The 14,450-nt window shown below is 40.9% G+C and overlaps 3 protein-coding genes across 3 annotated transcripts in view; 1 reads left to right on the top strand and 2 right to left on the bottom strand.

The window, feature by feature from the left end:
* Positions 1 to 14,450, top strand: part of LOC138968010 (CD109 antigen-like) — a 73,576-nt gene that overhangs the window by 37,011 nt on the left and 22,115 nt on the right. The window lies entirely within an intron of this gene.
* On the bottom strand, positions 2,247 to 7,374 carry LOC138969176 (tryptophan 2,3-dioxygenase-like). Its single transcript, XM_070341905.1, has 4 exons — positions 7,181 to 7,374; positions 6,173 to 6,310; positions 5,489 to 5,579; positions 2,247 to 3,643 (listed from the first exon to the last, which is right to left on the bottom strand). The coding sequence occupies exons 1-4, from the start codon at positions 7,311 to 7,313 to the stop codon at positions 3,355 to 3,357; spliced, it is 651 nt and encodes a 216-aa protein (XP_070198006.1). The 5' UTR covers positions 7,314 to 7,374; the 3' UTR covers positions 2,247 to 3,354.
* Positions 12,526 to 14,450, bottom strand: part of LOC138969173 (KRAB-A domain-containing protein 2-like) — a 3,584-nt gene continuing 1,659 nt past the window's right edge. The window contains exon 2 of the mRNA XM_070341900.1: positions 12,526 to 14,450. This exon is cut by the window's right edge and continues 548 nt beyond it. Coding sequence (XP_070198001.1) covers positions 13,198 to 14,450 — 1,253 coding nt within the window. The 3' untranslated portion in view covers positions 12,526 to 13,197.

Raw genomic sequence — 14,450 nt, 5'->3', positions numbered from 1 at the left:
GGAGAGAGGCATAATTATAAAGGGAAAGAGACACGCTTGCACACAAGATTATTATTTTTCAAAATCAGAATCACATTTTTATAGTTATCTTTTTCAAAATCACTTTTATTTCCAAATACACACATTAAACAATTTGATTGACCGCAACCTGATTTCATTTATACAACAACCCGAGTTGGACCTGACTTCTGACTTGAGTAAAAAAACACACCACAGAGCAACTATAACTGTTAAATCAGGTAGATTAGTGTCGTCCGTAGAGGGTCAACCAGACATTTTTGGTTAGAACTTGACACGCGTTTTTCTGCAGTTGTTTTTCTTGTGCTATTTATTTTCTTTTAATGCTGAGGGCAAAGCTCCAGTAACCAGTAACCGTAGGATTCAAATACATACATTGAAGTCGTGGTCTAAGGGCACATCCAGAAGCATTATAGTCCAACATTTTCGGAGTAATCAAATGTTTTAGTTTTGTTGCCAGCGAAACCAGTATATACTTTGCTCATCCATGATGCTTTAGGAACAGTTACGTTAGTTCCAACAATGACAATAGACATGAAAGCACAGAATACGTTTGCCTGCAAATCATTACTAAGGGATTGTGCCCACAAGTTATCGTTTTGGTAGGGGAAGGTCTTTCCTCCATTGACAAGTTCATATGAATGCACAGGTGTTTGAAATATTAAAATAATCGGCTCCAACAAAAGGATAACAAAGTCGCTGTGGCCGAACAGAGATAACAGCAATACATTCGAGCCATGGCCAACATTTTGGATTTTGAGAGTTTTGCATTTCTGCACTCTACCAAATGTGTTATATCTATTCTGTAAATATCAATTTTAGATTCGCTTTGCAAATATAATAAAACTGAGCTTTTATTGCACCGCAGACACGAAATAAGCACCCTTTTATCCCCCAAATATGTGTTTCTTTCTTCGCTTTTTTCGCGAAAAACACGGTTTTGATAACGGACATAGCAAAAGATCACTCATTGCAAAAAGCGAGTGCACTAAAATGGATATCAAGTTTTGTTATTCTCTCTAACATAAATTATACATTCGAAAGGTGCACGCTCTCCTCAAGTGTCCAACATTGTAAAGAAGTATATATGTCCGAGTTGGACCACAGATCATTGATTTCGTTGCCGCACCTCGCCGTAAATCAAATCTAGCATGCCGAAATGTGTCTACATTAACAGAACAACTGGAAGAAATTACAGTTTAAAGTTGTGAATGCTGTCCAAAGAATGGTACTTTACTTGTCTCTTTTTAACGAAAGACAATATGAATGCACACAATTTAAACGCCTTAAGCATGAAGAGTTCCGACACCTGAACACTATCGAGGAGGTGAAATACATACAGTGGTAACTATGATTAATAATTATCAAACTGAGAAACCCAGGATATCGCGAGCAGATTGTCATACAAAAGTAAGAATACCAAAATGGACACAATATCCGGTATAATTTATCCAAACGTATCTAAAGTGCAAAGTTCGTGGGATGTAAACGAATAAATAGACACAATATCATGTGAATCATGTCCAGGTAAAAAGATAGAGAAAGACAATGACAATGACAAATTCTTTATTAACGAGGGTAATGGCATAAGCAAACAGGTGCTTTTTTACATCCAGCCCCCGCCCATGGGAGGGTTTAATCTAATGATAATACGTTTTAAAATATTGGAATATCAATTAAAGAAGTAATAAAAACAAACGACAAACAAGCAAACGATTAACAGACTAAACAAACAAACAAAAATATACATACAAACGAACATGACATATTATTGTCAAAGGTATAATGAAAACTGTTTCAAGCAACAAAAAACGTGTGAAACTTCGAGGGAAGAAAAAATCCGTGAAACTGAGGAGTCAATGAAGCAACTACGTTGGAAGTAATAGCAATGTAGCATCGTTACATAAGTCATGTTATGAAATTAATTAGGTACATTTATCTACTGAAACGTGTAAAAGGTACAAATAAGGCATCAGCAATATAAACATGTTCAGGCTAAGTGAGAACGAAATGTGCCATGTATAAGGAATGAGAAATATCTGTCTTTAAAAGTCTTGGCATTGACAGAATGTTTGAGACCGCTTGGAAGTGAATTCCAAAGATGAGACATGGAGAGAGACAAAGAGCTAGACGGACAGAGAGAAAGACAGAGAGGGAGATGTAGCCTACATTCCATTCCTCCAACGCAAAATATCAGAAATAAAATCTCAAATGCGTCAACAATAAAGAAAAACACAACATTTTTATTTTCTGAAATACACCAGCGAAGCCATGAAGTTAACAGCAAAAAAAAGATAAGGGTTGTGTGGATGATGATCCTCATTCTCCTGATCCCAAGAAACAACACAAATAAACCAAGTAAACGTTCATACCTCAGTGACAGTACTGCTCTATGTTTGTAAGCGTCTTTTTATATAGTGCACACACAAAAACATCCAACAACAAAACGTGTAAATGCATAGACATCCACGCCAACAGTACGGCCTGGAAACCTGTTCCGTGCATACGTTCACATCGCAGAATCATTTGTATCTTCTTTTTAATAGTGAACTTTTTTTCATATCTCTCGTGCCCCTTTTCCACGTATAATCAACTTAATGCACAGAGAAGATCAAAGGTTCGTTAAATATGGTTTAATTTCAAACACATTTCATTATTATTATTATGGAAAGCTTATTATTATGGAAAGCTTATATAGCGCGAACCACAACTGTGCTCTCCGCGCTTTACATATTAATTTCTGCCGTTTGTACAGTGCTATATGTACAGTTCCACACTTATGTTGTAGTGTTAATCACGAAAACCCCACTCCAAATATATAAACTAACGATGGAGAAAACCCCACACACTCTTAACGTCATTTCGCAATTTCCGTATCTAACAAATACTGTAATTTTATCTTAAAAAATAGATGTTAACAAAAAGACACCACTGGTACGTCACACACAAAAGATTTCGTGTTCATTAACACGTTCATTCTCCTGAAATATTTACCATGTTTTCAAGGTCATTTCTGTGTTTGTTACATACAATCATTCTTATAATTGATTTCACATAATTATATGAAAAGGCAGTGCGAGTTTAACATAAAGTGACAAACTGTTACCTAATTTTCACACAACACACACACACACACACACACACACACACACACACACACACACACACACACACACACACACACACCCACCACCTTCATCCCACATAATTATACACAATTACACAATACACCTATTCAAACATTTACATTTTCTTTCTCATAAACCCCTCTGCACAGTACACAAAAACAGAAGAAAAAAACAACAACAACAACAACAACCACACATCCATAATCAACTACAAAGAAAAAGTCACAACCTTAGCAACCTCATCACCATCACCGTTCATATCATCACCGTTCACATCATCACTGTTCACGCCGTCGTCAAGGGCAACGCCGTTGAGAGTGACCCCGAGTTGCTCCGTGTCATGCTCGTGCTCATGCTCGTGGTGGTCCTTGAGGAGCTGGTCAGTGTTGAGCAGAGACAGGCGACGCTTCATGCGCTCGGTCATTGGAGCGATGTAGGCTCGGGGGATGAGGTAGGTGGAGAGGTTGAACAGGTCTAGATACACCTTGTAGCGATCGCTGTCACGAACAGAAATGAAGAATATGCAATCATTCTAATGTCAACGCTGACCTGTAGTGGGAAGGTTGTGTTTATTCGATGATAAAAAAAATGACAGGTACCACATGGCGTGCAGCATGGTCGACAACAGGAAGTCGTGCGTGTGCGTGTGTGTGTGTGTGTGTGACGTCACGACAATGTCTTATTAGGTGAAACAAAGACATATATATATATATATATATATATCTACAAGAAAGAAAAAGACATAAAGCCATGCAAACACTATGTTAAACCATTTAGTCTAAACTTGACTGAATGTAAAAATGAAAATAAACGAAATGAGTCAGAGCGCTGTTTGGAGATCAAATAACCAAAAGGAAGTACGCGCATTAAATGTATACGACATGTGTACTGGAGTAAGCGAGAGTTATACGGAACTATTCTCCTGGCACCTGAGAGAATAACAAGCATAGAAATGAATAAGCGACTTTCAGACTCAATTTTGAAGAACAAAACATACATTTGAGAGATATAAATGTATGCATTTAGAGCGCTTACTTCCGTTTGGTTAATTGTAAAAACAAAGATGCTTTGAGGATGAAAATCGCTTGTTCATGTCAATGCTTGTTATACTATCTCTCAGGTGCCCGGAGAATGATTCCGAATAGCTCTAACTCTATTACACATGTCGTAAGTTTTTAGAGTGCTTACTTCCCTTTGTTTATCAAACATAAAACAAAATCTGGTGCAACAGGTGTGTTTTTGTAGATGTGTTTTTTTTAGATCACGGGTGCGACCGACCATATCACCACTGGCTAGGTAAGTGTATGGTATGATATAGTACGTGCAATTAAACACAACCTGAATGCGGCGGATTTTGCCTTGGCATATTCTAGATATGGCCACTTCCAAGTGAAGTCACATACTTAAAAACGAGTGAAAGTGTTGAGATTCATTTAGTGTGACGACGAAGCTCAAACGGGGCTTAACGCGGATATTGCATGCCCTTTAACTTACTGTTGATCTGTCAGATTGCTAGTTCTCTTCCTACCGTTTTCCATCTCCGATATGGTTGACACCTGCTGCTAAAAGAATAAACCCCCTCAAGCTGCTCAATAATTGCAAACCAAATTACCTCAGCTTGCAAGGTGACTATTTCTGTCCTTACAAAGTAGCTGAATTTGGACTTTTCTGATTTTTTGGGGATTAATTTGTATAATTTAAAAATACTGCTTTAGTCGGATCGATTCTTGGGTATCTTCGTTCGACAGACCCCAACAAGGAAGTCAAGTCGACCTTTCTGTGGATGGTTGAACCTACACAGTAATGCAACATTTTGACACGTCCAATAGTCAATGGAAGGAATAGTAGTTGAGAGATGTGTAAATGGTTTGTTTGTTTGTTTGCTTAACGCCCAGCCGACCACGAAGGGCCATGTCAGGGCGGTGCTGCTTTGACATATAACGTGCGCCACACACAAGACAGAAGTCGTAGCACAGGCTTCATGTCTCACCCAGTCACATTATTCTGACACCGGACCAACCAGTCCTAGCACTAACCCCATAATGCCAGACGCCAGGCGGAGCAGCCACTAGATTGCCAATTTTAAAGTCTTAGGTATGACCCGGCCGGGGTTCGAACCCACGACCTCCCGATCACGGGGCGGACGCCTTACCACTAGGCCAACCGTGCCGGTCATGGAAGGAATAGTAGTTGAGAGATGTGTGAATGGTATCAAAGCGCAATGTAAGTTCACACGGTAAATGATCTCTACTGGCTGATATCAACATATTTCAGACAGACATATTTAATGCATTGCAACAGACGATCATCCTTTACACCATTCCCCTTTTCTAAGATCTTACCTGATTGTTGAACGCAGGTACTGGTAACCGGAAGAAGCGCCAGTGCCGACCTTACTTCCGATCATGCGCTGAACCAGCATCACGTGATTGTCTGTGTTGAAAAAAATAGAGCAATAGTTTCGTACGGAGTGGAAACAAAGCTACATATTTCTTGTTATAAAATAGTATTTGCTCAAATGAGAAGTGGCATTAATCCAGCCGACATTATCCCCTTTCCGTACGGGTTCTACCTCACGATATTTTTTAAAAACCTTGGCACTACGCAGTTTACATGAAAATGTTAAACCTGCCTAGCCAATGGTAAATACCCAAACATGTTTTACCTTTTCAGAAAGTCCCCACTTTCAATTTTTAGAGGGTCCCAAGGGTCCAAAAGCCGAAAAATCCCGGTGTACTTATAAAACATTGTGGTCGCGCATAGTGTACTGTGTACAAAAGCTGACGATTGCACTCTGAACAAGTATCTTCGGTGCGGACGATAAAGGAAATTTAGTGTGGCCCAGGACCAGCTTTTTTAAAGTTAAGTGCGTCCCGACCCCTCCATAAATTTCTAGTACGTGTTTTCGGCTTCTAGTGCGTATAGGATTCAGGGACGCGCACTTTGGGGAGCCCTAACAGTATATCCCGATCAAAAGTCTCAAACCTCCACACTTGCATACCGGCCCTAGCCCGTTGTGCACTCACATCTCCACTTGGTCATGAGCGAGTCGATGTCCATGAGGAGGGTCAGCATCTGGAAGGGCTGGTTGAAGCGCGGCTCGTCCCGATACAGCGAGATCAGCATGGCGCCCTGGAAGCCGCGGTGGCTCAGTCTTCTCTCTCCTGAAATAGTGGGAAGAAGATGAGCATTTAGTTTCTTGGTGCTTTGTTCGTCTGATAGAGAGTGTGTGAGTTGGGGGAGGGGGGGCTGTGATGTGTGTGTATGTGTGTGTGTGTGTGTATGTGTGTATGTGTGTGTGTGTGTGTGTTTGGGGGGAGGGGGGTGGGGGGCTCCGGGAATGAGGGAGGGGCGGTGATATATATGTGTGTATGTGTATGTGTGTGTGTGTGTGTGTGTATGTGTGTGTGTGTGTGTGTGTGTGTGTGTGTGTGTGTGTGTGTGTGTGTATAAGGGTGGGAGGAGGTACTCCTGGGGGATATCTCGGCGTTAATCTATGTGTATATGGTGGGTGCGTGCGTGCGTGCGTGTGTGTTCGCGAGCACGTGTGTGTGTGTCTGCGTGTGTCACCCGTGTTTTGTCTGTGTGTATAAAGGAGGGAGGGGGTAACCTCTGAGGGGGGGGGGGGGTACCTCGGCGTTAAACTATGCGTGTGCGCGAGTGCGTATGTGTTTGATGCGTGCGTGCGTGGTTGAGTGCGTGCGTTTGCATGTGTGCTGGGACCGTGAGTAACTGTATTTAACTGGGCGTGTGTGCTGAGACCGTGAGTAACTGTATTTAACTGGGCGTGTGTGCTGAGACCGTGAGTAACTGTATTTAACTGGGCGTGTGTGCTGAGACCGTGAGTAACTGTATTTAACTGGGCGTGTGTGCTGAGACCGTGAGTAACTGTATTTAACTGGGCGTGTGTACGTGTGTGAGCAGACTGGCGTCTAAATTATTCGTGGAGTAAATATCTATGACAATATATGGGGTGTATGCAGAGATGCCATACATTAGTATCGCTGGAGTGTGCGTGTGATGACATATCTCACCTCTTTGAACTTGCGCATTGTACTTGCTGACGTCAAAAATGCTCTCGAAGCTGTCCTGTAAAATACGATGAACAACCTTATGAGAGTCTCGGTGACTCAGAATGCAATAACTTTCTTCTTTCCTGTCCTTCATTGCCAGCTACTGTTCCTACAACCAGCACATAGTTACACACAGACAGACAGACATATTAAGACGGACAGACAGACTCACAGACACAGACACAGACACAGACACATGGACACACAGACACACAGGCACACAGACACACACGCACACACACACAAACATGCACACTCACACGCACGCGCACGCGCACGCGCGCGCGCACGCGCATACACACACACATACACACACACACACACACACACACACACACTAACTAACAAACACATTAACTAACACACTAACCTAACACACTAATTAACACACACAGAGAAAGCTCTTTTGCTCATGTCACAAACTTGTTTAGAAAGAACTAAATAAGCCAATCATTGATATTATATGTTTAACGCTGAACTGGAAATAAAGTAAAGAACTGATAAACGTGGGCTCACCTTCTGCTTCAGGTAGTCAGCCATCAACGTCTCCTTTAACTTTTCGTCAGTTTCACGCTGAAATATAAAGCATTACAGAGGTAATAATACCAAAATAAAAAGACCTTAAGATCGATTCCGAAGTTATACAATAATATTCTGCGTTACAAGTAATGATAACGCGAAGGAGGACTGCCTTCATTTTGCAAAAGTAAGTTGTTGTTATTCAAAGGTTAATTAAATGTCGTAGAACAGACAAAGAAAGAGCACTCCTCGTGATGGTTGGATTGTGTAACTTCCGCTAAGTTATTTTCTAGATTAAGGTACAGTGGATTCCCCAGATTCTCCCCCCCCCCCCCCCCCCAAAGAAAAGAGAAAAAAAGAACCTCAGATCAATAGTATACCTTTAATTACGATAAACAATAGCACAATATAAGATCGGCTTATTCTGTTAAACATACCTAACTGATCATCCACTACAGATACTTATCGTCTAAAATACTTCAGAATGACCATCAAGAATGCAAGTCAAAATGTCTTTTAATCAATAAAAAAAAACCACGCAATATTGATTTTACTTCAGCAACAGAATCATTATAGTCATGTTGTCATACACAAACCGCCAAAATATGAGAAATTAATGGTCTATAAAAGGGGCAGGGGATATAATCAATGTTGTTCTAGTCAAAGAGCGATGTACAGCTGTTGTCTCCCTTGGGTGTTGTGTAACTACGTATCCGATACGCACTAGAGCAGTCAAACGTGTCATTATTCATTCCTTTATCAATGTATTTCTTGATTGATTGGTAGTCGTTTAAACTGTACCTGAGCAGGCTGAAGGAAGGCGTCCTCGAGCCAGCGGGTGACACTGTGACGGTAGATCTCCCAGAACATGAAAATCTTCTCGCTCAGACCTGGGTACGTTCCAGCCATTTCTGAAAGAAAAAACCACATACGCATTGATTTAAGTGGTCTTGTATACATTAATTAGGCCTACAGCCTTCTCATAATTGAATTAAATTGAATCAGTTCCTTTAATTATTAATTTATGTATTAATTTATTAATGTATTTATTTATTCATGTATTGGTTGCTTGATTGATTGATTGATCGATTGATTTATTCATTCATTCACTCATTCATTCGTTTATTTTTATATTGATCTATTCATTTACGTATTCGTTGATTTGTTGTTTTGGATTTATTAATCATTTATTCATGTGGCTACAAACAAAACAAAAACAAACAAACAAACTCAATTCAGCACAAATACCCACATCGACAAGGGCGAACAGGGAGGGCTGTTCCAGCGAGTCCTTGAGCTGTTGAATGAACTCCGGGTCGTTGAAGACATTGAGGTAGTGCTGCCGGTTGTACTTCACACGGGACTCATGGGGGTGTACAACAGTCAGCGTTACAAACCAAAGAGATCTTTACAAAATATTACAAAACAATACAGCTGCAGAAGTTATTCAGCGTATTTGGACCGACAGTTTGTGTACACGGTGTTGTTGTTATTATTAGTATTATATGAAGTCTTATATCGCGCGCGTATCTCCAGACTCGGACTCAAGGCGCAGGGATCTATTTATGCCGTGTGGGATGGAATTTTTTTACACAATACATCACGCATTCACATCGACCAGCAGATCGCAGCCATTTCGGCGCATATCCTACTTTTCACGGCCTATTATTCCAAGTCACACGGGTGTTTTGGTGGACATTTTTTTTTATCTATGCCCATACAATTTTGCCAGGAAAGACCCTTTTGTCAATCGTTGGATCTTTAACGTGCACACCCCAATGTAGTGTACACGAAGGGACCTCGGTTTTTCGTCTCATCCGAAAGACTAGCACTTGAACCCACCACCTAGGTTAGGAAAGGGGGGAGAAAATTGCTAACGCCCTGACCCAGGGTCGAACTCGCAACCTCTCGCTTCCGAGCGCAAGTGCGTTACCACTCGGCCACCCAGTCCCGGTTGTTGTTGTTGTTGTTGTTGTTGTTGTTGTTGTTGTTGTTGTTGTTGTTAATCAAAAGCAAACCCAATAGAAACGATCGGGGATTCTTCGGCTCTTTTCATTGGAGTTTCCCCAGACGTAGACAAACGACACTGCTTTGCAAAGTTCCAGAAAACGAACTGGCAAACTGGCACAAGTAAACAAAAACAAAACTACTTCATGAAAGGTCATAAATTCATCACAAACAAATGAAACCTAGCGATATGTTTTGTCTTCTTACAAAGTCATGGAGTGCATGTATCTGTGTTTCGATACACAGACGTTCGGAGAAACACGAACGTCAAGGTCAAGTCAAACCAATTGACCCCAGACACACACATTTTGACCCGTGCACAAGACGTTGTATCGCTAAACGAAGTGCAAATAATAAATAATGATAAAAGCAAAGAACAGAGCAACAAGATATGCAAACATCTAACATAGCCGAGCAAGCAGAATGACAGGTCTAATGAAAAACAAAGAGACAATGAGTCGGAAACAAGATCGCGATTTTTTCCTTCGCTGCACGACGTAAATCTTCTGTGACCTTTGACCCAACGCAGCTTCAACATTCAATCACTAAGCTTAATATTTACAACTGAAACCCGAGGGGGTGGAATACTGACAGGAAAATACAGAACTGTTCATCCTCAAACCTGACATACTTATCCCAACATTTTATGAACTCAAAACACAGAAAGTTGCTTTCAAACGCCAGCTTTGATTGCAGCAACGTGCTGGGGCACCAACACATCTATAATCAAAACGGAACTCGTGTTTCAAAGCATGGCTCCCTCTGTTGACTTGGCACTTATTTTCTCACTACCAAAATGATGACAAAAACGATGTTTGGTGGTTTGTTGTCACACCAGGTTTTTTGTCTGTCCTCGGGGGGTATATCGACTTTTGTTTCATATTTATTGACCGTGTGTGTGTGTGTGCGTGCGTGCGTGCGTGCGTGCATGCGTGTGTGGTGTGTGTGTCTATGTGTGTGTGTATCTGTGTGTGTCTGTATCTCTGTGTGTTTGTGTCTGTGAATATGTTTGAGTGCAAGTAGGCTCGCGCGCGTGAGTATGTGTGCGTGTTTGGTATTCGCCAGTGATTTTGAAACGCAGAAACCTTGGGTTTTGATAGTTTTGTTATTAAAACATAGGTTGTTGGAGTCTGTTTCCACAACAATAGCGTGTGTGGGTTTTTACATCAATATACCTATATGCAACTGCAACGGGTTGTCTGCATTATTATTCTCTTTTCATTATTTCGTGCTCAATGCAAGCCTCCGATATTTTTGATCGATCAACATTGACATTAAAGAGAACATTTTCCCCAAAATGTCTAGAAACTGCGCATTGGCGGATTTGACATGCTTCATGCATGTGTGATGTGTTTGTGGACTTGTTAACATATTCCTTAATTCTCAGATGACTTGCGTCATACAACAACAAAAATGTGGCTCGTACCCTTTCATCGCAGTATTTATTAACTTGTAATGAACAGCTTGCGCCAGTATATTAGCTTAAAATTGCTTTTCAGTCATATCCCAAGAGTGAGCTATAAAGCTAGCGAACGTGTTCGGGGAAATCTGCAGTCTGAAGATTTGGACACCTATAACTGCAGGTTTGTGATACTGTTTGTTTGTTTCTCTCTATCTTTCACTTTTCTTTCTTATTTACATTTTCTATTTCTTTTCTTCGTTCTTTCTTTTCTGATTTCTTCCCTTCTTTCTTTTCTATTTCTTTTTCTTTTTCTAAGCGTTATTGTTTGGTATCACTGTCTTGTGAAGATAACAACCGAAGCAAAGATTATCACAATACGCCAAATACAAACTATTCACTGACAAAGAAATGTATGCTTATTACGTGTATAAGTGAAGGATTGTGCATGCATAATTATCTGAAACAAATATTACGAAAAGACTATTACATTATTAGTGGCACAACATTTTCGCCGCCAGTTACAAGACGAAACAAGCCTAATCATGAGTTATAATTACATTTAAATATTTTTGTGTTACTTATTCAAAGAGAATATTATTGAGAGATCAAGCACTGCAGAGGAATCCGCAAGGAAACGAGAGAAATCATGGCCGGCGGCCCAGTGACATACGTTCTGTGCTGGTCACTGCTGGTCACACTCACCTTTGCATCGACCTCGTAAGTGGACATTTGATGATGATGAGGAGTATGATGATGATGACGACGACGATGACGATGATGATGATGATGATGATGATGATGATGATGATGATGCTGCTGCTGCTGCTGCTGATGCTGCTGATCATGATGATGATGCACCCGATGATGATGACAATGACGATGACGATGACGATGATGATGATGATGATGATGATGATGATGATGATTGATGATGATGATGATGATTGATGATTGATGATTGATTGATTGATGATTGGTGATTGGTGATTGATGATTGATGATTGATGATGATGATTACCAAAAAACTGGCACAAGAGCAAGTGCACGATCAGAAATGAATGGTCTAATAATGTGTTTCGGAATTCGGACAGGTCCTTCCTCTATATGGCAGAAATTAATTGACATGTAGAGTTGTTTTGAATCTAATGGCATGTATTGTAACAAACAAATATATCATGACTTATAATTAACGTTTGTGTTGAAGATGAGGTGATAATGGTTGAAGATAATGTTGATGTCAAAACACTGTCACTGACGTCGATACTAGAAAAAGGAATAATCAAATCAAATCAAATCAAATTTTATTTTACGAGGGTTGTGGCATAAGCAATATAAACGAGCTTCTTTTCAACCAGCCCTCGCCCAGAGAGGGTCTACTCTAATCTTATATATATATATGTTACAGGCAAGTTGGGAAACCAGGCATTTCCGGAAATGACTACCGAAAAGTAGTCATTTACGGAAATGACTGATTCACTCGGTCATTTCAGGAAATGCCTAAAGTTTAGCTGGATATTTTAGTCATTTCCAGTAATGACTGAAATTAGCTGTTAGGCATTTCCAGAAATGCCTGACACACAAACTCTTGATCAATCGAAACGCACGCACGCACGTGTACAATAAGAATGAAAAGGGTTATAAATATGTACCAGATTTTAATGTTATTATCTGTCAGATTAAAAGGTAGATAAAAGAATAATAACAAAATGAAATACTAAAATACACACATTTTCATGTAGATTTGAGTGTTAATTACTCTTCTGTTCATTTGTTTTTGCATGCCAGGCTTTAGTGGCATAATGCTTTACGTTCAGAGCATTTGCACTGTGCACTTTAGGAATGGAAATGGTTATAAATATGTGCAAGAATTTAAAATGTAGATAAAATGTAGAGCAATGAATAAAACACACACACACCAACACACACACACACACACACACACACACATACACCAACACACACACACACACATACACCAACACACACACACACACACACACACACACACACACACATACACACATAGTTTGAGTACCAGGCATTCTTCTGTTCATTTGTTTTTGCATGTCAGGCTTTGGTGGCAACGACTGTTGCAGAGTACTTTACGTTTGAAGCATTTACACCTATTTGTTTGACACTTTTTCCCCCCAGAGCAGTTGCATTTGGTAAAGCCCTGTCCTCCACTCAAGGAATTTTGAACAACTGCCTCGCGGACACTGACCTGTTTGTCACATTTTACATCTTGCTCTGTCAAGAGTTTCTGTGCGCAGAGTTCAAATTCATTTCTAGTGAAAGATCCTTTCAGTACCCCGCTTCTTGTTGCAATTTTATACAGGTCGTTTTCAGTCTTGTGCAGAATAATTCCCAGAATGTTTCTGGGATCTCCTCGACCCCTGTCGACCAGGGGAACGGGCACTGCCACGTTGTCTCCAGGTTGTCCCGGGCATAGCTCTATTCTGCTACGCTTTATCATTCGCTCTGCCTGCCCCTTCTGGCATTCTCGGCTGGCCTCCCGTTGACGATTGATACTTAGTTGCCGTTTGTTGAGCAAGCGAAGTTCATTATTTTCAGTATGCAGGACTCCTTCGCCACCATTTGATAGTTCCTGTAGAATGGCAGTGGCAGTGGCATCAGTCATTGACGGTTCACCTTGGACTGTTTCGACGACTCCTTCCCCACCATTTGATAGTTCATGTAGAATGGCAGTGGCAGTGGCATCAGTCATTGACGGTTCACATTGGACTGTTTCGACGACTCCTTCACCACCATTTGATAGTTCTTCCTGTAGAATGGCAGTGACATTAGTCATTGTCAGTTCATCTTGGACTATTTCGAATGCTCTGTCGATGACTGCTGCATCACCATTTGAAAGTTCCTGTAGAGTGGCACCAGCACTGGTTGATTCTTCATGGACCTGCACAGAGACACTTGTTATATTGATGTCCAAATCTGAACCTGCTGACTCCGGATTGCTTGCGTTATCAGCATTACTTGACCAGCCTACTCTTTCTCGAAGGTCCTCTTCTGTTTGCATTTCATCAATCAGGGCCTCTGGCAGCCACGTGGAAGACAGCCCAACTCTGGGCTCGACGCCAAACATGGCTCTGTACGGGGATCTTTTCAATCCTGAATGGTAGGCTCGGTTTTTCATGAACTGCACGAACTTTAGACCCAATGACCAACGCGTTGTTTGGTGATCCGACATCCAAGCAGTCAGCATGTCCTTGATGTCACCGTTGGCCCTCTCTACAGAGCCTTGTGACTGAGGATGACGAGGTTTTCCATGAACGAGTTTTAATTCTG

The sequence above is a fragment of the Littorina saxatilis genome, linkage group LG6 (genome assembly GCF_037325665.1).
Source record: "Littorina saxatilis isolate snail1 linkage group LG6, US_GU_Lsax_2.0, whole genome shotgun sequence".
In the NCBI taxonomy this organism is placed as follows: domain Eukaryota; kingdom Metazoa; phylum Mollusca; class Gastropoda; order Littorinimorpha; family Littorinidae; genus Littorina; species Littorina saxatilis.
Note: the sequence above shows the minus strand (reverse complement) of the source record. Positions and strands in the feature narration are given on the sequence as shown.

What these genes read in the sequence shown, in the direction of transcription:
- LOC138969176 (XM_070341905.1), bottom strand. Translation starts at nt 7,313, where the DNA reads ATGAAGGACAGGAAAGAAGAAAGTTATTGCATTCTGAGTCACCGAGAC. An exon ending in CAATGCGCAAGTTCAAAGAG is followed by an intron (nt 6,311 to 7,180) that starts GTGAGATATGTC and finishes CCACTATTTCAG; the next exon opens with GAGAGAGAAGACTGAGCCAC. An exon ending in TACCTGCGTTCAACAATCAG is followed by an intron (nt 3,644 to 5,488) that starts GTAAGATCTTAG and finishes TGTTCGTGACAG; the next exon opens with CGATCGCTACAAGGTGTATC.